Source organism: Aulonocara stuartgranti (assembly GCF_965226115.1).
Source record: "Aulonocara stuartgranti genome assembly, chromosome: 4".
Classification (NCBI taxonomy): Eukaryota; Metazoa; Chordata; class Actinopteri; order Cichliformes; family Cichlidae; genus Aulonocara; species Aulonocara stuartgranti.
In genome coordinates this window covers 10,101,806-10,126,993 of record NC_138942.1, presented here as the reverse complement: position 1 = coordinate 10,126,993, position 25,188 = coordinate 10,101,806, and the positions used below count along the sequence as shown (strand labels likewise).

Below are 25,188 nucleotides of genomic sequence, written 5' to 3'. Positions count from 1 at the left end.
GAATGCTTTGATAAAGCGCTGTAGCTCAAGGAAAGGATATATAATAGACACTTTTTCCTTCAGTTTAAGAGGGTAAAAATACAAAGGAATTGTAGTTCAAAACAACAAAGTGGCCTCAACAAGCTAAAATATTTTTCTGAAAACACAAGCTATATACTGTCTGACTCCGAAAGTGGTTTTGCCAAAAAAAAAAAAAAAGCATAAACACTCATGTGAAACATTCCTTTGAACATGGTGGCTTGTGGGCATTCATTTATGCACAGCTCTCTTGAGGTCCCCCCACAGCATTTCGATCAAGTTGAAGCCTGAACTTTAACTGGGTCATTGCAACACCGTGATTCTTTTCTTTTGTTGTAGATTTCCTCCTGTGCGTAGGATCATTGTCCTGTTACATGACCCAGTTTTGGCTGAGCTTTAGCTGTCAGACAAATGGCTTCACATTTGCCTCTAGAATACTTCAGCCTACAGAGGAATTCGTGGATGAATCGATGACTGCAAAGTGCCCAGGTACTGTGGCTGCAAAACAAGCCCAAATCCTCACCCCTACACCACCACGTTTGACAGTTAGTCTGAGCTGTTTGTGCAGATGTGCTGTCTTTGGGTTTTCAAACCTTTCAAACAAGCCACATTTGTTCAGCCTTCTTCTAATTGTACTGTTGTGAACTTTAAAATTCAACATAACTGAGCCCTTTAGAGTCTGAGATGTAGCTCTGGGATTTTTTTTGCAGATTCCCTGAGCATTGCACAATCTGACCTTGGGGTAGATTTGCTGGGATGTCCACTCCTGGGAATATTGTAGCATTGTTAACACACACCAAACTTAAAATGTCTGTCTCTGGGTCAATTAAATTCTCCCAACCTACACTGCAGTATTGCAATGTTGGTAAAACCAAGCAAAAGTAGTTTTAATATTTAAAAATATGCAAGTTTAGCTATGAGGCCTCTTTCCCTTTTTTGTTTCTGTAGATAAGGTGGCATAATAAATAATGCCCCCTGCATTAAAGATGCCAGTGTTTGGCCTGGTTTCTGCAAATTTCAGGTAATAGACCTATCCAAAGTTGGTTACTTTCCTCACAAGCTTATCTCTCCAAACTTAATAATATGAACCCTGCCAGGATTTAATTCTGTAAGTAAATGCCATACACTTCACTTAGCCCTTCAGTGCTTTGTTGTTGTCAAGTAAGTGGCACAATTGACTTAAGATCACACAAAACTGCTTACTCTCATTATAATGTAATCAATACTCAATTACCAGTGAAATAATGTGGGACCTCTGGGCCTGTAACCCTTAAACTTAGACCTCGCTTTCGCCTTCTTTTTGATTAATGGCAATTGATTTTCAAATAAATCTGGCAAATCAGGATTAGATCCATTCGATTTACAGTAGGCAATAGACAAGTTTTAGTGAGAAAATGCTGAAACCCCAATAAATCTGAAACACAGATTTGGAAAAAGCTCAAGATTATTTCTGTACAGATATGTAATATAAGTAGCTCAATAATGCCACATTGTTTTAAGAGCCAGAATTTGTGAATTGGAATGAAGAATGAAAGAAAACAACCCAAAAATTAAAGTGCAGGCTCTCAACTTGTTTACAGGTCACATGTAATTTAATTAATACACATGAGCACATTAATGTTTATCTACAGATCAAACCTTTTGTCAGCTGTTACCACTTGCCTTGACTCTAACATTTGCACCGCTGACTTAAATGATGATTTATAATAATCATGTAGACCACAACACAGTCTATACTTGAGCCCCCCCAGTGTTTTAAAATTTATTCAGCAAAATTGGTGAAAACATTACATTAATATGCAAGAATGTAAAAAAAAATGAAGTGATTGTCAAGCATTAATTAGTGTCATCTATTCTTGTCATTATAAACAGCACTAAACATCCTGCAGTAACGCTTTAGATTCATAAATTAACTTCAACAATGGCACCGTTATTACGAACATGAGCTTCCAAAGCAATGCAAAGCAGATGATAAGGTAAGTTATTAAAATTCCATATTAAGACCACGTGCAGTACAACAGAGTAATAGAAAAATAACTTTAAAGATGTCCGATGACCACTTTGTAGAGTGAGAGGAAAAAAGGATTGTGCAAAGTACAGTGTAGACTTGTAAGGCAGCTTGGTTTCAGCTATGGCATCAATTCAAACTCTCGTTAGTGTCGATGCTATGTGAATCTGCATGACCCTCGGTGCTTCATTATAGAAAGAGATTTTTAAAAAGCGCTTCATGAAATGAGATTTTTTTAAATTACAGGATTTCTGATGGCCTCATTTTATCCTGAAAATGAGTTTCAGAAAGCCATTAATGCTGAGATGAATCCTAAAATTCCTGTATATCTACAGAGAAGTTCTGCATCCTCTCCACCACGAAGAAGCAAAGTGTTCCAGTGAAGCCCAGGATGACCATCAGCAGGAGCTGCCACATCAGCATGATGTAACCGCTGTAGAAGAACGCAGCTGCTGCACAGACAGACTAACAAGGGACAGACAGATTTAATGTTGTTGATTAATATGATAAAGTGCTTTTACAAATCTAATAAACTAAGTTGCACAAATTATTACACAAAAATATTACGTTTTCCAGCTTCACCAATCACCCCCTCAAAGTCATATCCTTGAGTAGCACAGCACAACTTCTGTAATGTCTGCTATTTTCAGATCATTGCCATTCTAAACAATCCAAACAATGACCCTTCAACTTAAGCTTTATTTAGGAGTAGTGGAAAAAGCCACAGTGAGCAAAATGTGGCCAGTGGTGAGTGACGATAATGGTGAAGTGGCCAAAAGGGTTCCTGTATTTTCAATTTGCTGTCTGCCAGTGCATGATATTACAGGCAAACCACACCATTCAGTTCATTTTCACATGATGCTCTCCCTCATACACCACAGGATATTATACTGTCGTAGAAATCCTCATAAACAGTCTGAACCTAAATCAACCATAAACATGCTCCTGAGCTGACCCAATGCTCCGTCTTAAAGTTTGGATTCTGCATGCGTTCCACTGTCAGTTTGGGTTGGGGTTTATATCCTGATCCCCATAAAAGTCTGAATGTTTCTCAAGTGGAAATGCACATGTGGGAGAGGTGTGGCCTACAGAGAGCATGAAAAACAGCACCAGCACTGGTAGCAGTGCAGCGCTGAAGATGGCGTTGAAGAAGAGATGAGATGTGTTTAAATCACACGTGGTTTTCATTTTTCTGGGCAGAATCAGAGAGCTTTAAAAGACACTAAACATACTATTACTTTCAAACTCATGAACCCCACTTTCAGATTTACTGTTAACAATTTCCCAGTAACAGCAAAATCTGAGCTGGACTTCAACTAGGTGGCACAACCATGTCAAGATTTCTCAGTTTGTTTCTGTTCATTGCATTGTGGTGTATTTTCCACGCCTTGACAAAATCAAAAAGATTTTTTTTGAATAGTTATAAAGCATACATTAATTTCTAGAGCTTAATTTTCAATTCAAAAAAAAAAAAAAAAAGGAAGAAGGTATGATATCCAGCATATCCGCCTTTTTTCTTTGTACTGTGACTTCAGGTGAATTTATTTCACTTGGAAGGAACACATTTTGCAGCAGCTTTGGTCCGCTCTGCTAACAACGTCTGAGAACTGGCAACTCAGGATTACCTGGATGAATTTAAAAATGGCGAAAGCCGGCGTGCTTTCTTCAGCATAAATATGGCCTAATATGCTGTAGAGCTGTGTGTTGAAACAGCTGTCCCCGAGTCCAAGCAAAAAGCTGCACAGCAGGGCAATGGATACACTAAGAAAGAAAAAGAAGAAATAAAATCAAAGCATAATCTCAAACAGTATTTTCTTATATGCTAAATTATCATAAAAACTGGATACCTTGGAGTTAGATATGGCTTCTTTAGGGACGTGGTTTCAAAAACAATGGGGGCATCATCAGGGATGTTAAGAAAGATCAAATAGAAAGCAACAAAATGGGCAACCATTCCCAGAAACACCACAGAAGTTCGTCTGAAGCGGCTGTTCTTGCACAACAATCCAAACAAACCCCCACCTGATGGAAAAGGGCATATTCTGCATAAATCAATCAATCTGCACGGCCTTGAATGACTTTAAATAACTTTGCTAAGAGCAGAAAGTGAACGTACCTACTATTTCTCCAATGCCTACAACAATCCCTGAGATCCCAATCAAGCCTTTAGCTGCTTCTGCAAACTGTGCAGTTGCTCCGATACACGTCCCATACACTCCACTGTAAAAAGATAGCTCAAGGCCTGGAGAACAGGAAGTGCATGCTGTAGCTGCAGGCATTTTTACTGGAGGCTAAAATATTTAATATGCAAAAGCATTTGACTTACCGCTGTACGCCATGCAAGGACTCAGAAGAAGGATAGTTTTAGTCTTCAGCAGTCGTAGGATGGTTTCTAAAAGGGAGAGTTACAACACAATGATTTAAAATGCTAATAAATGCCGTTCTTCCACTAATACAATCTCCTTTAGCTCGGTATTGAGCTGAGAATTTAACACAGTCCAATGCAGAAAGAAAATATTCTGTCATAATAAGCCATATATAAATGCTAATTTAAAAAAAACAGCCAAGAGAGACTTGGCTGTTAGAAAAATTCAGATTTTAAAAGAGGAAATCCCACTAGGCTTGTTTATATATGCCTGGATGGCCCTTCTTGACATGAATCAGCTTGCATCTTTGATAAAAGCTGATACCTTTAAGGCAGGTGTGCACGAGTCTAAATGCACACAGAGATACACGCGAGACAAGGTGCAATCTGATCATCCAAACAACTTGAGGCTGCACTGAAGGCAGGTGCAAGTGCAGCAGCAGAGTTTCCAGTTGACAAACAGATAGACTCTGAAATAAACTAACGCATAGGCAGATTCTATGTACTCTGTTGTAATGCTAGAAGATTTTTATCCATATGAAAGCGATTTTCGCCTTCAAGAAAAACAAAACCGCCTGTGAGTGCCTGCTAGTTTCACAAAAAGAGCAATGAAAAGCAATGCAAATAACAGAGAGGGAAAGGGAAAATAAATACTTCGGTAGGAACTTACATTCCTTTTGAATGCTCAGTATATCAGATGATACCCATCTACAGTGCAAGGGGGGGGGAACAGTGAATAGCTGTACAGGCAGGAATTTCAACTCTTTGGTTCAATATTGGCTGATTGCCAGGAAATCTGGATGTACCCCTTAGGATTTAAAAAAACAAACAAACAAAAAACTGATATATGTTCCTTCGTACAAACAGGAAGAGAGAACTACAGTGTTGGAATTTAATGACTTTGAAATGTCACTGCAGTTATCCTTACAAATATACACTCAGCGGCTACTTTATTAAGTCACCTGTTTGTGTACTCATTAACGCAAATATCTAATCAGCCCTTGGTGCATAAATATGTAGACATGGTCAAAACTATCCACTGAAGAAGAGTGATTTAAGTGACTTTAAACGTGGCATGGTTATTAGTGCCAGATGGGCTGGTCTTTTAGAAACTGCTGTTCTACTGGGATCTCTAGCGACAAAGGGAATAGCTTGAAATAGAGAAGGCAAACAGAGAGAGAGAGAGAGAGAGAGAGAGAGAGAGAGAGAGAGAGAGAGAGAGAGAGAGAGAGAGAGAGAGAGAGAGAGAGAGAGAGAGATAGATAGATAGATAGATAGATAGATAGATAGATAGATAGATAGATAGATAGATAGATAGATAGATAGATAGATAGATAGATAGATAGATAGATAGATAGATAGATAGATAGATAGATAGATAGATAGATAGATAGATAGATAGATAGATAGATAGATAGATAGATAGATAGATAGATGTGTGTGTAGAGCTCTTTATTTTCCTGTGAAAGAACATTTATTATCCATGCTGTCTGTCAGGAATATATTCAACAGTGTCACTTTTTCACTCTTCCAGCATGAATAAAACAGATTATAAAAACCTTGAATGAGCTCACAGTATCCATTTAGAGCACATTAGTCTTGTTACTACACAAAGTTCCTTATGTATCCATATATACAGCACATATGGGATTTTCTCAATTACACTTTGCACCAGCATGCATTTACTGCATTCAATATGCACATTTATATGGATGTATAATGAATCCAGTAAATGTATGTAAATGAGCAAGTATCATTTTAGCAAAGCTCGTTAGGTACGCCTCAATGTGGCTTTCCAAAAGTGCAGATAAAACTTACTGAACTCCGATTTAGTATCCTGCATGGCAGTGTTCGCTCTGTGCTTGTACCTAGACAACAACAATTAAATCAATAACAACTTCCACAACACTGAAATTAATCAACAGAGATAAACTGCATACACAGACAATCTCAAACGTCCCTTCAACTAAAGAACAGGTGGAGGAATTTAAAAATCAGACAGTGGAAGGATTGCTCTCGATGGCATTCTTTGTTATTCTGTTGGAATCATTGTTTCGTTCCAGACTTGGCTAATAAACACTAAAACCCATACATGCATCACGCATACCCGTAACTGTTTTTCACACACAGCTGCTGCCACAAGAGTGCTGGAAAGAGTATGTTTTGCTAACAAGACTTTTAGTCTCATGGTTTGTTTTTTGCGATGGATGTTTGTGAATGATACATTTATGGAATGTAATTTAATTTTCCCTATGACTTTTATTTGCCTTTGATGCAAGTTTTTTTTTTTTTTACAGATTTTTCCCCCCATCTTGTGATTTCAGTCAAACTTTGTTCATAATTCAAGACATTAAAATTTTAATATGCCTTAAAAATGTTGAAGGTTGGGGTCTTTAACTGCTGTCTCTCTCAAAGAGAAATGTTCTGTCTTCTCTTCCCCAAATCCGCCTGATTGCGCCCTACTTAAGTAAAGCGCTGTGATTAGACAAGACTCTGTCAAAATTGCATTGATCTAGAGAAAAGGATCAGTCCATTTTTTGTGAAGGACAAGAGTGATTTATAAGTCTTGTAGAAGAGCAGCAGTAAGTCAAAAAGTGGGTGATTTAAGAAAAAAAAACCTGTTTCGTGGGAGGTCTGAAAACACCTTAAGAAGGTCAACTGGATTAAAAAGGACATTTTTGGCCATGTTAGCCGTTGTGCATCCTATCCGAGCAGTAGTTCAGACACTTTATGTATTCTGAGTCATTCTGTGGGTCTGCAGTGAAAAATGTGTAATTATCTAAAGGATATTCATTTACATCGTGCGAGTTGAGAGCAGTGACTGCCCTTCCTCTTCAGAGAGCATCTCCTCTTCATGATGGCTCTTTCTCAACACCAGGAAGCTAAGTGTGCCGAGTATGGATATAACCAGCAGGGACAGAAAAATGTTTCTCCTGCTGTTGTCTGAGACAGGAAGATTAAAGTAAATCGCTTAATGAAAATGTGCTAGAAATATTAATAACATTAAGCTGGAGCATACTCAAACTAAAGAGCATTTTCATGCTGTTAACTTACACAAGTTTGGCCTTACCTGGTATTTCTGTTCTTCCATTCCAGTCAAAATAAATGTAAAGATTACCAAACAACATGCTGTCAAGACAAAAAAAAATGGTGCAAAGAAAATAAGTAAAAGAACATTTCTCAAACAAAGCAGGGATGTACTGGACTTGCTGATAGGTTAAATTCTTGTTTTCCTTTATTTTGATAAAGTTAATAAACCGCCTCCTCCTTAATTTCATGTTAATAGGTATGTATCAACTTCCACATATATGCCAAGGTTTCTCAGCTAGTTGGTGCATTTTAGCGAGATGCCATTTATTTTAATGTTGTGGCTGATTGGTGCAGCTATGCTGCATGCCAAATTATTTTCATTTCACTGTCGTCCAAATATAATTTATTGCGTACAGCACCCTCCAAAATCTCCACAGCGGCATTCAAAATGTACTAGGTGGACAAGGACTCTACTGTGGATGAGCTGCATTTATAGATGTAAAAATGATGCTGATAGAACATCTGTGTCTGATCATGATGGTGATTTACTGAGAAAATAAACTAAAAGATATCATTTAGATTATACTTCCAAAAGTATTCGCTCATCTTCCTTCACACGCCTATGAACGTGTGAATTCATAAAGTTTAATATGATGTCAGCCTATCCTTTGCAGATATAACAGCTTCAGCTCTTCTGGGAAGGCTTTCTTTTTACAAGGTTTAGAAGTGTGTTTATGGGAATTTTGGACCATTCTTCCAGAAGTGCATTAGTGAGGTCAGATATTGATGTTGGACAAGAAGGCCTGGCTCACAGTATCTGCTCTAGCTCTGTCGGATTGAGGTCAGGACTCTGTGCATGCCAGTTAAGTTCTTCTACACCAAACTTGCTCATCCGTGTCTTGGTGGACCTTGCTTTGTGCACTGGTGGATAAAGCAAGAGGCCATCCCAAAACTATTACCACTAAGTCAGAAACATAAAATTGTCCAAAATGTCTTGGTATGCTGAAGCATTAAGACTTCCTTTCATTGAAAGTAGTGTTCTCCTGACAACCATCAAAACCCAGATTTATCCATCTGATTGGCAAATGGAGATTGCCACCGACTTCCACATTGTTATAATACCACTAACAGTTGACTGTGGAAAATTTAGTATCAGGGAAATATATCCTATCCTATCTCCTATCACAGTATCATGCTGGAATTCACTGAGCTCCTGAGAGTGACCCACTCTTTCACAAATGTTTGTAGAAGCAGTCTCCATGCCTAGGTCCTTGATTTTATATAGCTGTAGCCATAGAAGTAGTTAGAACACCAGAATGAAATTATTTGGATGTGTGAGTAAATGCTTTTGGTAATATAGTGTATATGTATAAATAGGGTAAGGAAAAGCTTCATGGGGACGCATTTGTTTTTGGCGTTTGGTAAGGCAAATACACCATGCGAGCCAATGAGGAACACAGAAACTCCTTCAGAATTTATCACAGTTATCACAGTTTAACCACTATTGACTTTCATTATTAGTTCAGTTAAACATTCTCTTCTCTGCTCTCTGTGCAATTTATTATGTGTACATCAAATTTTATGCACCAAACCTCTCTGGGCCTTTCAAACCTTAAAATAGTGACCTTTAATTAAAGTGCTCCCATTTGGACAATCAGAGTAATTAAAAGAAAAGACCGTGGACATGGTGTTAGCTGAATCATTTGAGAAATCATGTATGATAGACAGAAAATGTGGAGAAAGTTTATTTACTGGCTGGATCAAACACTGACTTTATAGGCATAATAATCTGCATTTTTGCCTCCGAGGATTCTTCTTTCGTTTTTTTGAAGCTGTTTATTTGCCTTTCACGGTTAACACTGGAATTCTGTGATCTATTTCTGTCTTTAATTACATATCTACCTAAACTAAAAAATGTAGATGAGCAATTAGTCTGTCCCAGAGCCACAGCAATGGATGAAAGGAGTTAGTCATGAAAGATAACAGTGATTTTCAGTCGTATTCTGTGTTTGTGTCTGCAGGCTGTGAAGAACTGATTCATAAGTTTACTGTGGCAGTGATCACCACTGGAGAGTCAGATTAGCATTGCCCTATTGGGAGCGTTGCCACAGGTGACAGCCAATGTTATTATTATACTAATTCAATTTGCATATTTTAACAAATACAAATTAGTCGTCCGAGCCAGTGTGCGAGAGCAATGGGCCAAATGGAGAAGATGAAAAGACCATAACTGTCACCTAGCGAACTTTAAGAGGCTTTCATGTTTTTTAGATTTTGCAGAGAAACTTATGACTGGTTTAAAGAAAAGATCATTTATAAAATGATCTACTAAATATTTCTTTTTCTTTGTAGTTTGCACTATATATTTTCGAGCTGAAAATACAGACAGAACAAAATGTTGGCAGCTGCACTGCAGTTACACCTTTGATCAACTGGAGCAGCTTCATCAAACAGCAGAACAAAACGATAACAAGCGAAAACACGGTGATCAGTCGTGTTTTATGAACCAGATGTACTGGTGGAAATAAATATTTTGATGCAAGGTCAATTAATTGTAACTTTGGGTTTGTTCAGAGCGCAGATGAGCAGGAAGACTGTTATATTCTCAAATAAAACATTACTATTTACTTCACACAGCCCAAAGTTAAAAATTCTCATATACAACGTGATGCAAATGAAAACTAAATCAATGAAATGAAATGAAATACTCTCTGGTTTAAAGAAACTTTAAAATGTTAAAGGTTTGTCTTTAAAAGACACAAAGACTGAGCTCCATACCTGCACTGTAGGAGAGCCCAGAACATTCCAGTGTTTCTGTTGATGGTGGAGGCCTCTGAGTTTTCCACCAGAAACTGTCCTTGAGCTGTCCAGAGCACTGAAGGAACGTGAATGAGGGCGGGTCATTGAAGTAGGAAAAAAGGTCAATTAATTGCCCACATTAATAAATATATAATTTTAATTTTTTTTACATTGTCAAGTAATGCATCATACCATACAGTAGCCCTAGGACTTGATAAAAATTCATTGCTCTGCAGTGATTTGAGGCTGCATTAAAAACATTTTTTCTTCATTTTTCCAGCACATGCTCAGCATGAGGTCTGCTTTCTCTGTATTTCCGCTAACATTTACAAGCAAACCAAAGGTGTTAAGCACTCTTTACAGAATCAGCCCCTAACCCATTTAAGGTCTAATTTGGGATATACTGTTTATGTTCATCATCATATCCCAGCCATGATAATCCCTGTATGCATGATTAAACTGCATTTGGATTTTGGCACAGAAATTGAGCTTGCATGGACTGCAAAAGCCAACAACAGCCACCTTCAAGTATTTATGTTTGCTGAAAGTCTTCATCTGTTACTACACTGTATCCTGCCTCAGTGTTCATACGCACATTTTAGTAAGTGGGCTGTGATGTGATGTATGTGACAAAGAAAACTCTGAAAGGTGAATATTTAAACAAATCAAAAATACAAATATATACTCAAAAATAAACATAAAACATGAAAGCCTGAACTGTTGATACACGGCTTTCATGTGGTTTATGCCAAATTCTGACCCCTAGCAATGTCGCAGCAATGATCAGTCCAGGTAAGACTGGGTTATTTTAAAGATATTTTATGCAGAAAAAATCAACACATTAATCGATGATGAAACTGATCAGTTGCAACCCAGCTGTGAAAATAAAATAGCCAGTAAAAACACCAGAATAACGACCAAAAAAACCCCGTCCAATCAGTAATTGTTGACATACTCAGGTTTCAAATTTATATTAATAATTATTCAGTTAAATAATGATAATAACCGTACTGCAATGTTTCACACCATTCTGTATGTCTTTTAAACAGACACTAACTCTCACTTTGTATATAATCTGCATGCAATTGCAAGCATGTATTCAAAGACATTTAAAAGCCAGGCTTGAAGTTCCAAAGACAGTTTAGGAGAGAGCGACTTACTGGCTGCTCCTATGCCGATGAGAACGGAGGTCAAGTAAAAAGACCATGTCGAGGGGACGATGAACATCGCAATGTAACCACTAGAGAAAAACATAATGATGATGAACATGTCTCAGCATCTTTGTTCGTTTCCTTTATGCAAACAGCACGTCAGTATTTACCTGTACAGCAGGCCGCTCAGAAACATGGTAAATTTTGGTCCAATAACTGTAACAATCATTGGTGCAAGCAGATTGGAGAACGAGAAGACTCCATAGATGATTCCAAGGCTGTAAAGTGGGGGCAGTAAGTAGCAGTAAGTAAATAAATGCAAGTTGGTGAACTGAACACCAGCATTTTTCCCCCTGTTTCTCCACCATGACCTACCTGTGGTACCCACTTCCAGTGAAAGTAGAATTTCCCAGGCTTTTCACTACAGTTTGCTGCAAATAGGAAAAGAATAAAAGTCTATGTGAACCACAGGGTTAGAATTTACATATTAAGTCACAGTAATGTCCTTAAGTCATTCATAAGATTTGATTAGTTCAGTGATCACTGAAGAAAATTAGAAACACGAGATGCGCCTCATATAGTCCTTTGGCTGATCTGTTTCATACATCCCATGAGGCGGTTAATTTTTTTTCTTTAGAAATTACTTTAAAAGCTGTTATGACAAGAAAAAAACGTTGTTGTATACGAGCAACATAAATGAACCTCCTGTCTCTTAAATACAAATCTCAACTCAATGCGCTGTCCTCTAACATTCTGGGGCAAAGTAAAAATGAAATGTAATTTAAAAAGCAAAGTTTACGAAGTTACCTCAACATTTCCACAGGTGGTGAAGGCGGTGAAAATAAACAAAAATCCCACACCCAAAATCACAACGTTGAAAGTCCTTCTGTCTGCCATGGCGTCTTCTTAATCGCGTTAAATCAGACACATTTTGAATTCACTGCAGACTCGCGATTCAGTAGCGTCGCTAAGTTTGTACTATAAGCCTAAAGCCTCCCATGTGCACTCACTCGCGTGGATCCATTTCAGCAGCTGCGAAAATAAAGTTCACTTCACAAACTTGTAAAGTTCGCGTTTAGTGAGCGAACAGCGGCCGGAGATGAGCGGTGTGGCGTATATGCAGACAGTTAAAGGAGCAGCACTGTCACGAGAACACGTCTCTCCTATTACCCAAAGTACGCATGACAACTTGTGACTTAAATTAAAAGTTGCTGGGGATTTTTTTCTTTTTTCTTTTTTTTTTTTTGAGATCTTCCTTTTACTGTGACCTCTTCGTCATGGCTTTCGTCACTCTCCTTTTCGCCTTCAGTTTCTTCTTCTTGTGCAATTTGCGGACATTTACACGCATTTTATCTTTGCTGCCTTCCAGAGGTGACCAGGAGAAACATTCCCCGTGGGAAATAGATGACTTTTTATTGCGCTATTACGCAATAGGAAAAAGTTTATGGAGTACATGTCCCTTCCACGCATAAGGACGTTGGAGTGGAAAATAGAGATTAGTTCGCATTGCATCCTTATTATCCCTAAATATCTCATTTTTGACTGATCAACACAATGTTTTTGCTATTGTATTATAATTATTGTATTAAATCTAAAAGACAAAAAATCCACACATCCACAAAAAAACCAAAACACATGATCAAACAAAGTAATCCAATACTGTGCAAAAGTCTTGCACCATTCATTTCTTCCTATTTTGCTAGGAAAATGGATAAGGGGTGGTTTATGGAAACATTCTGCTGACATACAGGGAAATACACTATATGAGGCAAAAAGAGAGTTCACACAATTCTAAGGAGCTTAAAAATCAATATTTGGTATGACCACCTTTATTCTTCAAAACAATCTGAGCTTTCTTAGGCAACTTTCTTGTTCCTTTAAGACGTCCTTAGGAATAGTTCTCCAGGCTTTCTGGATAACATTCAATGCTCTTCTTTGGATGTTCGGGGATTTTTCTTCCGGTCTCTTTACAGATGATCTCACACTACTTCAATAATGTTGAGGTCCGATCTCTGGGGAGAGCAATCTATGACCGATTGTCTTCAAATGTGTGTTTTTCTATCCAGGTATACTTTTACTGCATTGCTGTTGTATTGGGGATTATTATCATGAGGAAAAATGAAGCCCCTGCTAATCATCTACTCTCGAGATGGTATTGCATTGTGAATAAAATCCCAACAGTATTTCTCTGCCTTCATAAATCCATCAGTTTTGACAAGATTCCCAATATAACAGAGCCTGTAGATTTTCTTTATGCTTGCCACTTCTACTGTCCAATCCATTTTTTTAAGGACACACTGCACAGTATGCTGAGATATGCCACGTTTTCAGCTAATAGCTTTTTGGGAATCACTATGTTGGTGTAAAAATACTATCTTATGCCTGTCAAACTGTATTTTCTTTAGCATTTTTCATACATTCAACTAAAGAAATAGGAACAAGTGATATTTTTGCAACAGGCTTTAGTGAAAAGAAGTGCCTAACTATACAATTTGCTAAGTTTTCTCTTATATGTAGATACAACACTGGTTCATCTGTTGAGGTGCTCTGTGTTATTGAATGATGGAATGATTCATGGGTCAGTGTTGAGTGCTTCAGCAAACAAACAAACAATTCCTCTGAAAATCAGATACAAGGTCTGGACTATAAATGTGCGAGAAAGCAGACAACGTCCAAAGAAATACTTTGAAAGACCTTCAGAAGGCCTGGTAGAACTATTGCCACTTTAAAAAAAAATTACAAGCAAGTCTGGCTCCGTGGAAACAAAATATAAAGAAATAGCAAGTGACTTTTGCACAGTACTGCAATCAGGGACCAAAGCAGCACATAAAAGAGAGAAATTACTTTCCACACTGTGTAAGAGACTGTAGAATAACCACAGCCGCAGTTTTAAAAAGGTAGAAAGTTCATTAAGTCTACAGAAACTGTTAAAGTCAGATTATTCATTGTGGACTAATTATCCAGCATCCGTGACACTATTTCAGCATGAAACCAGTAACTCATATCTATGTATATATGTATATATATATTACACTGTAGGTTAATGTCTCAAAAATATTTTCATAAGTAAGATATGCATGTTGGTACGTGTTACCATAATATAAAAACAGTATCTTAAAAAATATTACGATCCTGTCCAACGCCATCAGTTGTAAAATGAGTTCATGAACGCCATCTGCTTGGGGTTTTTTTTCTTTTAATTTTTACTTTTCCATAACTGAAAATCTTGTGTAAAAGAGTTGGCGAGGTAAAGTCATTTTAAATTTCGAACCTTTACACCTTTTAAGGAAAGACTTAGCCAATAGCCATTGATTAAAGTGCCACCTCCCGGTGTCTCCCTTGCTTTCACAACAACAAAGAAACGAAGCCAAGCGAGAGTATTACGTCTCTTCACTTCCGTGTCCGTTATCTTGGCCGTATGTACATTGGACTGTTCGTGCTTGAAAAAGTGTTTTGTTGCCTTTATGTTTAGCCATAATATATCGACAGTAGCGTTAGCTAACCTGTAACAGTTTTTACAAAAACAAGAAAAAGTTATCTTCCGTTGTTTCAGCGTGCGCATGCGCATTTCCATTATCCCTGTTTGCCCACGAGCTAACTGAAACTATTAACGTTTAAACTTTGTTTGGTTGCGTATAGCTATATTAATAATGCGTTTTCAAAATAAATGATTAAATTGTTTCTGTTTCTACGTTGTCACGCGCGAGTGTGGACAGAAGAACAATTTTAGCTGTTGTTTCCTGAATACTGGACCCATCCTGCTTCCTGTAGTATCTTTGCCACAACCTACAACGGATTGTACACAATCATCATGGCGACGCAGGATGGTGAGTATTGAGAAAATTCAGCAGTATTTCAATAATATCTTTAAATTGAGCTCATATAATGTTAATGAAATTATACGTACCTCTAAATATACTGTAAATATACTGAACTAATAATGGACATTTTCGTCTTTCCGCAGGGTAATTTTTTAACGTTCACTAGTGTTGCGGCTAGCTAATGTTAACGGTTGCTAACTACCATTTACATTTAGCTGGATGTGTGAAGCACTGCGGTTAACGTGATGTCATTTAACATATGTTTTTTGTTTTATCAAGTTAACTTAAGCTGTTAAAGACTTAACTGTATAGGATTAAGTATTGTAGCGATCAAACACTAACATACAGCCTATTTACTTTACTAGTTTTGCAGTAAGGCCATTCTTGTTATGAGATGTGTTGTTTTGCGAGTGCTTATTGTTGTTTAAAAACGTTTTTCTGTTTTCTTTTGGCGGCTATTCGCTTTTATGTATCCCATTTCTCAGCACACATCGAAAGACTGCTTACTAGAAGCGGTGGAAAGACCTAGAAAAACCACGAGGGGGAAAGTGGTTAGCAGATAAGACTAAATTAGACTTCGTTACATCTTTGTTATTAACTCATAATAGCTCCATACATAATTGCTTATTGTGTGAAACTATCGGGAACTGCACGAAAGTGAGATTCTTATTATCTCTCTCTCTCTCTCTCTCTCTCTCTCTCTCTCTATATATATATATATATATATATATATATATATATATAAAATAAAGAGTATTAAGTCAACTTCTAGTTTATTGATTTAAACGCTTCCAAACACGTCGATGTTTTGTATTATATCAAGGTAAACAAAACAAAACAAAAGTCTTATTTAAAGTTGCAAAGTAGACATAGATATGATAGGTAGCTAAATATAGTTCACAGGAATGTATTTTGTAAGTGATAAAGGTGAGCTGGGTTTCCCCGTTTTATTTTGTTTCGTTTTAAGCCATTGTGAGTAAGCCGTCTAGGTTCAGCCTCATTTAGTTTTATTGTTAGTTTTTAATGAGCAGAGTTTTGACACTTAGTCACTCAGCTATTTCACAACTATTTTGGTAAATTATTTGTGTTAAATACAACCTGCACAATTGTATGTAGTTTGAGTCTTCCATGGAAAGAAAGCATTGCTACCTTTCGCTTAAGTATACATATATGTGTTCTGCCGCAGCAGATACAGTCTGATTCTGTGGGAAGCGCCACATTTATCCCAGAAAGTCAAAATACATAATAAACAACTCAATTGGCACTTTACTCCTGGAATTTTTAGGACTGTAGCCTCTTTGTCAGCCAGTCATTTTTCCTTGATATGCTTACCAACAGTCTTTCAAAACAAGTCCTTCAGTGGAAAGAGCTGTGGAAAAAAACTTAAGTTCAGCATCACAGCTCTGTTTACGTTTAATCTGAGTCACTTCCAGACTAATTGACATTGTGTTAAAGATGTTATGGCTGCATTTTGCTATAACCAACAGCAAAAAAGTCTGTTGTAAACTTTGCTGCAGTTTGCAAAGAAACTGACACGTCATCCAAAGGCAGTAGGTTGACATGAGGCTTTGAGTTCGGACAAAACTGGATTCAAGCTTTGAAACAGATATTGATATTTCGGTGGACGTTTTGTGAAAAAAATATCATGATTTGAGGCTGTTATCATTCTTCAATTGTTCTTGTGCAGGGATTAGCGGTCGACATACAGTTAGTTGAGATAGTTCTATTTATCTGCTGGTCTGCTCATAGATAGCCGTTATCATTTTGTTATGCAATGACTGGGTTAAACTCATTTACTGCAGATACTAGCATTTCATGTCTTATTAATTTACGGTAACAAGGCTGGGAGGATGATTGTTCCCCCCCACTAACAATGAGAACAATAGCCACAATTTCTGACAACTAAGATATCATCACTATGTTAATCTTTCTGTAAAAATCTGATATTATATATGTATGTCTGCCCTAATACTAATCTAATTCATAGGAGACTGCGACAGTGCAGGTGGTTGTCATTTAAGGCAAGGTGGTCAACCTCCAGCATAAAACACAAGAAACACTTGTAATAAAAAAGTTCCCTGAAAGAAAGACATTTGTAACAAATGTCACGGTAGAGTGAATATAATAGGAATATCAACATTTTGGTCTGTTGTTATTTTTAATGCAAAAAGTTTCTTTGTTGTAAAAGAGAGACAAGTGTAATCATCTGATAGGCTGAGACAACACATTTCTTTCTCTCTTTAGAAAACTTGGTGGTTGTTATTGTGATACATTGTTTTTTGCAGTGCTGTTGCTGGCACTGACGGCCTTCCTGTAATCAGCTTCTGTTATGTGTGTCTTTTAACATCTCTTTGGTGATTATGGTGAATGTGATTAACTATAACTGGGAGTTTCCCTTCGCTAGCATAAAAAGATTTGCCTGACAGCACTCATTTGAGTGACCAATAACCAGAACAATTGGAAAGTCCAAGGAACTCAGGGAAGATCTAAGAAGAATTGTAGATGTACACAAGTTGTAAAGGTCTCTTGGAGCCATTTCTAAACAACTGCAGATTTGAACATCATTAGTTCAAACAATTGTACATTAGTACAAGTTAGTCAGATGTGTCATTACTTTGCTGAGGGCTGGAAGAAGAAACAAACTGGAAATTGGTTAAGATGCTCTAGCACCCAATTATTATTTTGTTATTGCCATTAAAGATGCATATTGTACTATCATTCGATCTTGGAAAAATAAATTTTCAAAGAAATCATTAAAATCCCCAAATTACCACCACATGTGAGTGTATGGAGACCTTTGACCACATCTCTATAGGCAGTATCATAATGCATAGGCACTCTTATATGGAAAATTTGAGATATAATAATTTAAACTTGGAAGGGTTACTTTAAAGGAACATAAGTCTAAGATTTCATTCTTTTCCAGGAAGTGAAGAAGTCATAATGGAAACTGAGGCAAAACCAAAAGAAGCTGAATCACTAGGTGAAGATGTTGAAAAAGGTGGTGCAGAAGCGACGTCTCACACAGATGCAGGAAACTCCACAACTCAGGACTCTAATATTAGCAATGGGGATGATACAGAGGACAAGGAAACAGTGGACTTGAAGATCATTTGGAACAAAAATAAATATGATCTGAAAATTCCTGTTGATAGCACCGGAGCCAAACTAAAAGAGAGCATTCACTCACTCACTGGTGAGAGCCAACAGCATACATTTCTTCTTTTAAATTAATTGTTACAATGAGTGTTGTTTAGCAACGCATAAACAATAAGAACTCAAAGATAGTTCTTTCTTTCCTTTTTATTTTAGGTCTTCCACCGGCAATGCAAAAAGTGATGTATAAAGGATTGCTTCCAGAGGACAAGACGCTACGTGAAATAAAGATTACAAATGGTGCAAAAATAATGGTAGTAGGATCTACAATAAATGATGTATTAGCTGTAAATACACCCAAAGAAGTCATCCAGCAGGAAGTTAAAGCTGAAGAAAACAAGAAGGAGCCTTTATGCAGGCAAAAGGTTTGATTTGTCGCCTTATTGTAGAAAGAGTTTTTTTGTTGTTTTTATTTGTCATTTTAAATCTGCACTATTATCTCAGCAACATAGGAAAGTTTTGGACAAAGGTAAACCTGATGACATCATGCCAGCTATTAAAGGAACAAAGGTAAGAGGAAAATTAACCTGTTATTAGCTGTAGATAAAGGTGCTTTTACAGTGATACAGTGTGTTTGAATATACACAACTAAACACAACTGACAGCTGTCTTGTGCCGCTTAACAGGAACGATTACCAACAGTGCCTTTATCCGGAATGTATAACAAATCCGGAGGAAAAGTTAGACTCACATTCAAGCTGGAGCAAGATCAGTTGTGGATTGGAACAAAAGGTAAGATTATAGCTAACCTACTTTTGCTAGCTGCACTGCACCATAAAGATGCTGATAATTTAAATTTCTCATCTGCAGAGAGGACGGAGAAAGTCCCAATGGGCTCCATTAAAAACATAGTGTCTGAACCCATCGAAGGCCATGAGGACTATCACATGATGGTAACTATCTTTTGTGTGGTAAAAAGCTGGTGTGGCTGTTCACTAAAGTGACTGAACTATGTGTGCCTCAACGATGGAGTCACTGTAATAGAAGGTTTTCAGTTAAAAAAAAGTTTCTTTGGTTGGTATACTATCCATTTTTTTAAGTAGTGATGTAATGACACTTGTTCCTAGCTAGGGTTAGGGTTCTTGTCTTTTTAAAGTGCTGTAGCGTTTTGTCTCTTGTTCTTTTGATTTGCGAATAGATACAAAAACCCCAAAAGGGTCACTTACAGGACCCTCAACACATGTCTCAGCTGTGTTCACACGTGACGGAGAAAAGGAGTGGGAGATTAACAGAGTGTGGTGGCAGCAGTGATGTGGGTGCTGTACTGGTCTGTTGTGGTGAAGAAAGAACTCAGTGTGAAAGCAAAGCTGTCTATTTACCAGTCGGTCTACGTTCCTACCCTCACCTATGACCTGTGAGCCCTGGGTAGTGACTGAAAGAATAAGATTGTTGATACAAGTGGTAGAAATAGGGCGAGGAGCTTGGTCACAGTGTAGAGCCACTTCATATCAAAAGGATACAGTTGGTCATTTGGGTTGAATGCCTCCTGGGCGCCTCAAAGGAGAGGTGCTTTGGACATTTTCCACTGGGAGGAAGCCCCAATGTAGATTCAGGACATTCAGGAGAGATTATGTCTTCTGCAGGCTTGGGAACACCTCATTGTGGCCAGGGGAAGAGCTGGGAGAGGTATTGGCGAGAGGGAGGTCTCTATTTAGACTGGGATAACCATTGGAAGATGGAGGACCCTCAGACAGTTTAATACTCATCCTGTCATCCTACATCTTTCCTGTCCAGTGTCCATAATAGCCTGACAATAGATCTCTGGCTAGCTACAGTTGTTTCTTGATTGTTTGTTTTTTTATATAAAATGTTCATCAGGACATGGTATATCATCTTTAGCTAACTAACAGTATTGCTAATTGTATTGCTGCAAGTCTCCTTCTTCATCCAGTTATTGCTTTTTATTGTTGCTTTTTATTGTAATACCTAGTCAAACAGCCACATTGATTATTTTATTGGAGATTAACAAATCTGAAGTATTTTTCACTCTCAGGAGTATCTTGCTGTTCTGGAGTCTTTGTACCCAGAAATGGCTAACAACATCAGAACGAGCAGATACTTTGTGTGTGTATAGAAGTGATCAATACACCAAAAAAGACTTTGAGACCAAAGTATGTCTCTGTGTAATTTTGTTTGAATTCCATAGCAGCTTCACATGAGTGCATCCAATCAAATAGTATAATGTCTGAGCACATATGAGTGGGGCTTTGAGGGACTTCCCTGGTATTGAGCTTTATTACCACCTCATCAGATATCACCCTCAGTGTAACAGATCTAAATGCAGATAATGTTACAGCTGTAGAGCAGAGATATTCAAATGTATGATAGTGGAGTCAAAACAATGCTTTGTGTTGTCATGTTTTTGGCTCAAAAATGAAAAGTGATGCCTGCAGCTTCCTCCGAGTTTGTTTTTGCATCTCTCAACAGTTGAAAACATATTCAAAGCAGATAGACGAGGAGATGGGAATGATTTAAGATAGAAGAAAGATAAAAGCCAAACATTGGATTTGGTTAGCCAGGTTGTTTACTTTAAAATAAAAGAAAGATTCAGTACAGTGGCTGTTTTTAAATTAAGCATACTATATCATATTAAATTGCAAAATAACATTTTAGTGGATTATAATAAATGACGCTTTGTGTTGAAAGGGCTTCTAAGAGGCACTGCGCACACTCAACATGTTAGTACTGGGTTGTACCCCATTTTTCCTTTAGAGCTATCTTAGTGGTGCAGAATCAAAAAAGTACTGGAAACATTCCTTGGAGATTTTGGTCGATGTCATATTCAGTTGACAGCATCACTCCAACATTCATGCCACGTTCACTATCTCTTAAATCACCTTTATTCCCAATTCTGGTGCTCGGTTTGAACTTCTGGTGTTAGTCTTGGCCATGTTTATGTGCTTAAATGCATTGAGTTGCATTAGAATAAGTATGCCTGATAAAGTATCCAGTGAGTATGTATGACAGTAGACATTTAAGGCTTCCTGAAGTCCAGATTTTTGTGTCTTAACATCTGTTCATAATGCAAGTGGTTGAATTTTATTTATTGCAAAATAAGTTATTTTTTCTATAAATTAAATTTGCTTTTAAAATCTATACAAGACACAATGTGTTTATTTATTCTCAATACATGTTTACATTTGCAAATGCCTCTGAAACCACTTAATGTACTTACCGGTTTGTCTTCCACCTTTGCAGGCTTTTCAGCTGGGTCCAACGGAAGCTTCGCAGTATTGGGTCTACTGGGTGCCTGCACAGTTTGTCGATGCAATCAAAGACACAGTCCTTGGAAAATGGCAGTATTTCTAATGTGCCTCTTTTTTGACAATGATGAACTGGGATTGAGAGGAGATGATAACATGAAACTGGAGTCAGCAGTGTCAGCAGTTTAAGGAACCTCTTGGAGTGTATTCCAAGGACACTGACGGATGCCTGTGGACTAATCATATTCTTTTTAGGTTTAAAGTGCACTATGTGGCAGCATAACATTTCTCAGCCCTGTTGATCATTCAAGGTTTTCAGCAAATCCAAGGGAAAACAATTACAAAAAAAATGTACAGAAATTGCTAACACTTTTCTTCAGTTATTCTTAAAGAAATAAAAAAAAAATATTTAATGAATTGAATGTGCCAGATCATTGCTGTCTGTCTTCTCCATTCAGTATTAAATCCACGCAAACTTCGTCTGCATTATTTTATTTTTCCAAGTTTTACACTTAAGAACAGATGCAGTTCTTTCCAATTCTCTTGGCAAAAAACTGCTCGTGCTGTCTAGTGGAATAGAGGCTGTGAACAAGCAGCAATTTTCATGTCCTGCCACAAATTGTGAATTAGATTGAGGTCTAGAATATGCCACTGCAGAACCTTTAAAGTCAATCCTGTGCAGTTTTGGCTTTCTTGTTGTGGGTCATTGTCTTGCAGACAAACAAATCTCCAGAGTAGCAGCTTTTTTGCAGACCGCAGCATGTTTTCCTCCAGGATTTTGCTCTGTTATTAGCCCTGCAGTGATGTGAAGTGCTTGCCTTGTATTAAACAGCCAACAAAAAGTTTTATTATGGACTTGAAATGTTCAGACTTCCTAACCCTTAATTTTCAAGGAAAAGTTACACGATGAGGGGTGGAAGTGAAGCTGAATCTATAAACCACATTATGCAACTTTCTCAAAATGACTTATTAGTCTTGTCATAGCGGAGGTGAGTTGCATAAATTCTAGTAATAAACTCATTTGTCATGATTATTGTCATGTCCAGAGTGGCATTATGTAGTGTTCATTAGTCTTCAACACTTTTTGGCAGATTAATAAACAGCTCTGTATTTTTAGGAGCTGAACAACAGCAGTTGTTGGTATGTTTAATTAGTATTAATTTGTGGTTTTTCATTTTGTTTATTCAAGCAGTGTTTTTCCACAGTAATATTAATCAGCATCACTCACCCCTATAATATGCAACTAAAGCAGTTGTTGAGACCCCCCTCCCATGTGGCTTTAGTGAATATTATGCTGCAGTTAGAGCTATTCCTATGCATCAATGGAGTATGCATCAGATTTAAATAACAAAATGAGCTGCTCCTTGGACTCAGATGTACATTTTTTTTTCTTGGTTTCCCTTCTTTATTATTTTTGATTAAAGTATCACAACCATTATAACGAAGATGCATAAACTGAAGAAATCAAACACAAATTCAGTTTAACAAATTGTTTTAAAGCCATATTTTGCAGCAATCTTGCATAAATTATAAGGGCAGGGATAGCTCAGTAGGTAGAGTGGTGGCCCCATGATCGGAAGGTCGGGGGTTCGAGTCCCCTGAACAGCTACCCTGAGGTACCCCTGAGCAAGGTACCGTCCCTACACACTGCTCCCCGGGCGCCCAGTGGCTGCCCACTGCTTCACTGAGTGAATGGGTTAAATGCAGAGAGGGATTTTCCCCACGGGGACCAATAAAGTACACTTTCTTTCTTAAATGGCTATCAGTATTTAAAAGAAAAACAAAAATACCAATGGAGACACTTTCTATTTTGTCCATTTTAAAAAACATGTTTTTTTTAATATAGCTTCAGGATTGTCGGATTGTAAACATACACTACTGTACATTTCATTCATTATCACAGTTTGCCAGGCTGATTTCTATACAAGGTTTTAGCTCTTTATCACAGCAGACTAAAACTTTGTAACATTCACAAATGGACCTGATGCCCAGAGATCCCCCCTGTGATGCTTACAAACAATACGGAAATGACAGTTACACTAATTAAATGTGTTTTATCTGTGAATTTCCCCTCTATCATATGCTGCCTCCTATTCACCTGCCTGTGATTGAAGTTCAGTTTTGATGCTTTTACTCTGAAGAAATCAGGCGAGGACGTGTTTTATTGCCGGAAAAGAGTGCTGCCACGACTTCCGCTCGTGGGGAGGCGGGAAATGAAAACGCTGTCGCAAGTTGTCCGTCGCTTGACGCCAGCAGCAGTCTGTCAGTGATGTCCAAAGTAGAGAAGACAGACGTGGAAAGGACACGTCCCCCGCCTGTTAAAGTGCTGTCGGGACAGCTGAGGGCGGCAGGGAACTGGGGCACCGCTGATAGCGGGGCCGGCTGTGTAATTAGACTGGGCAGGGGACGCTCTTTGCCTGTCTCGCTGGTGTGGATGCAGGGGACTGTACTGGAAGTCCAGCAGGACAGAGACACCGTGCTGTTGATGGATGAGACGGGGACTTTCATTGTTCAGGGTGTTAACAACATCCCCAAAGGGAAACCATGCTTGTCCCAAGGTAACTGACCCAGACCCAAGCTAGATTCTGTTTCAATCCACACAGAAGCTAAAATTTAATTACACCCCCCGAGAACAATTATTGGCTATTAGGCATATATACCGGTAAGTGAAAAGAAACTGCTTTTGTTGCTTAGTCATTATTATTGGGACCAATTAGAAAGGGGACGTATATTCTGTTTGGTTAAAGAGAAAAATATAGCTTTGTCCCCATTTACTGCATTTTTATCTAGTGACAGAATCAAACACAAAATGACATTACATTCTAGGAGTTATTATGAAGTATCTTAATAGAAGAAAAAAATCAACAGGATAGACTCTTTTTTAATTACAAATAAAAAGTAGAACTACTATTGTTAATGAACTCAGACCTGTATTTTAAAATTCTAATACGGTTTTAACACACTGCAAGTTCAAAAGCTGTAGTTGAACAACAATTTTTAAATGAGATCATTTTCACTCTAGATATTAGTGGCCTGTTATTGAATTCATGAGAATCCTGGTTAATGTGAATATTTTCATCAGTGCACAGCTTGTTAGGCTGAAAGGAGAGCATTAATCCTAAAATCTGTAGCAGCAAGCTGGCAGATTTATCTCTCCAACCACGATTTACCGTTGAAATCACTGTCGGTCAACAGTTCACCACTTGCTGCTGTTCTTACAGGGAAATATGTCATGGTGATGGGCATCATTCAGGCGATCTCACCAGAACCAGCCATCCGTGCAGTGAAGATGGCAGACCTCTCGGAGCTTGCTGCACTTCACAGACGGATGTGGAAGCTTGAGGTGGATGACCTGCAGCAGGTGCTGGCTTGAATGCTGGGCTCAAGTGCTCCTCCTCCTGTAGCTTGCTACATACTACTGAAGTGTCAAATGTTACCTCAGCAGACTTAAAAGATGACTTTCCTTTCTGCTGGACTTGTTTGATGGAGGTCAAGTGATTAAGAAAACTGGTGTGTGGCTCCTAATCCAAAGTTGTCACTGGAGCTGTTAGATGGATAACTTAACCTTGACCAAAAAAAAAAAAAACTATCTTCATTGTACTAGTACCGTTTTGAGGTTTTGACTCTTTTTCAGAAT

At 37.9% G+C, this 25,188-nt stretch overlaps 3 protein-coding genes across 4 annotated transcripts; 2 read left to right on the top strand and 1 right to left on the bottom strand.

The window, feature by feature from the left end:
- Positions 1-1,747: 1,747 nt before the first annotated feature.
- LOC309704865 (UNC93-like protein MFSD11) lies at positions 1,748-12,703 on the bottom strand. Its single transcript, XM_082530332.1, has 13 exons — positions 12,179-12,703; positions 11,747-11,802; positions 11,542-11,649; positions 11,381-11,460; positions 10,200-10,296; positions 7,462-7,520; positions 7,190-7,334; positions 6,210-6,259; positions 4,353-4,418; positions 4,143-4,268; positions 3,874-4,048; positions 3,652-3,787; positions 1,748-2,491 (listed from the first exon to the last, which is right to left on the bottom strand). The coding sequence occupies exons 1-13, from the start codon at positions 12,266-12,268 to the stop codon at positions 2,339-2,341; spliced, it is 1,341 nt and encodes a 446-aa protein (XP_082386458.1). The 5' UTR covers positions 12,269-12,703; the 3' UTR covers positions 1,748-2,338.
- Positions 12,704-14,703: 2,000 nt separating this feature from the next.
- ubfd1 (ubiquitin family domain containing 1) lies at positions 14,704-22,584 on the top strand. 2 transcript variants are annotated; one of them, XM_082529770.1, is made up of 8 exons: positions 14,704-14,787; positions 15,079-15,198; positions 18,119-18,388; positions 18,505-18,713; positions 18,793-18,858; positions 18,975-19,080; positions 19,159-19,241; positions 21,547-22,584. In XM_082529770.1, the coding sequence occupies exons 2-8, from the start codon at positions 15,183-15,185 to the stop codon at positions 21,655-21,657; spliced, it is 861 nt and encodes a 286-aa protein (XP_082385896.1). In that variant the 5' UTR covers positions 14,704-14,787; positions 15,079-15,182; the 3' UTR covers positions 21,658-22,584. The 2 variants fall into 2 exon arrangements, with proteins under 2 accessions (XP_082385896.1, XP_082385895.1); XM_082529769.1 differs by lacking the exon at positions 14,704-14,787 and having other exon boundaries at positions 14,810-15,198.
- Positions 22,585-23,712: 1,128 nt separating this feature from the next.
- On the top strand, positions 23,713-25,116 carry rmi2 (RecQ mediated genome instability 2). The gene is made up of 2 exons (XM_082529581.1): positions 23,713-24,109; positions 24,773-25,116. Exons 1-2 carry the CDS (start codon positions 23,821-23,823, stop codon positions 24,922-24,924), a joined length of 441 nt encoding a protein of 146 aa, XP_082385707.1. The 5' UTR covers positions 23,713-23,820; the 3' UTR covers positions 24,925-25,116.
- The last annotated feature ends 72 nt before the right edge of the window (positions 25,117-25,188 follow it).

Bases quoted from the DNA above. Each gene is read 5' to 3' on its own strand.
- LOC309704865 (XM_082530332.1), bottom strand. From the start codon at position 12,268: ATGGCAGACAGAAGGACTTTCAACGTTGTGATTTTGGGTGTGGGATTT. The intron at 11,803-12,178 runs GTAACTTCGTAA...TCCTATTTGCAG, and splicing joins CCACCTGTGGAAATGTTGAG to CAAACTGTAGTGAAAAGCCT. The intron at 4,269-4,352 runs GTAAGTCAAATG...CCTGTTCTCCAG, and splicing joins TCCTTGCATGGCGTACAGCG to GCCTTGAGCTATCTTTTTAC.
- ubfd1 (XM_082529770.1), top strand. The intron at 18,389-18,504 runs GTGAGAGCCAAC...TTTTTATTTTAG, and splicing joins GAGCATTCACTCACTCACTG to GTCTTCCACCGGCAATGCAA. The intron at 19,081-19,158 runs GTAAGATTATAG...TCTCATCTGCAG, and splicing joins GTTGTGGATTGGAACAAAAG to AGAGGACGGAGAAAGTCCCA.
- rmi2 (XM_082529581.1), top strand. From the start codon at position 23,821: ATGTCCAAAGTAGAGAAGACAGACGTGGAAAGGACACGTCCCCCGCCT. The intron at 24,110-24,772 runs GTAACTGACCCA...CTGTTCTTACAG, and splicing joins GAAACCATGCTTGTCCCAAG to GGAAATATGTCATGGTGATG.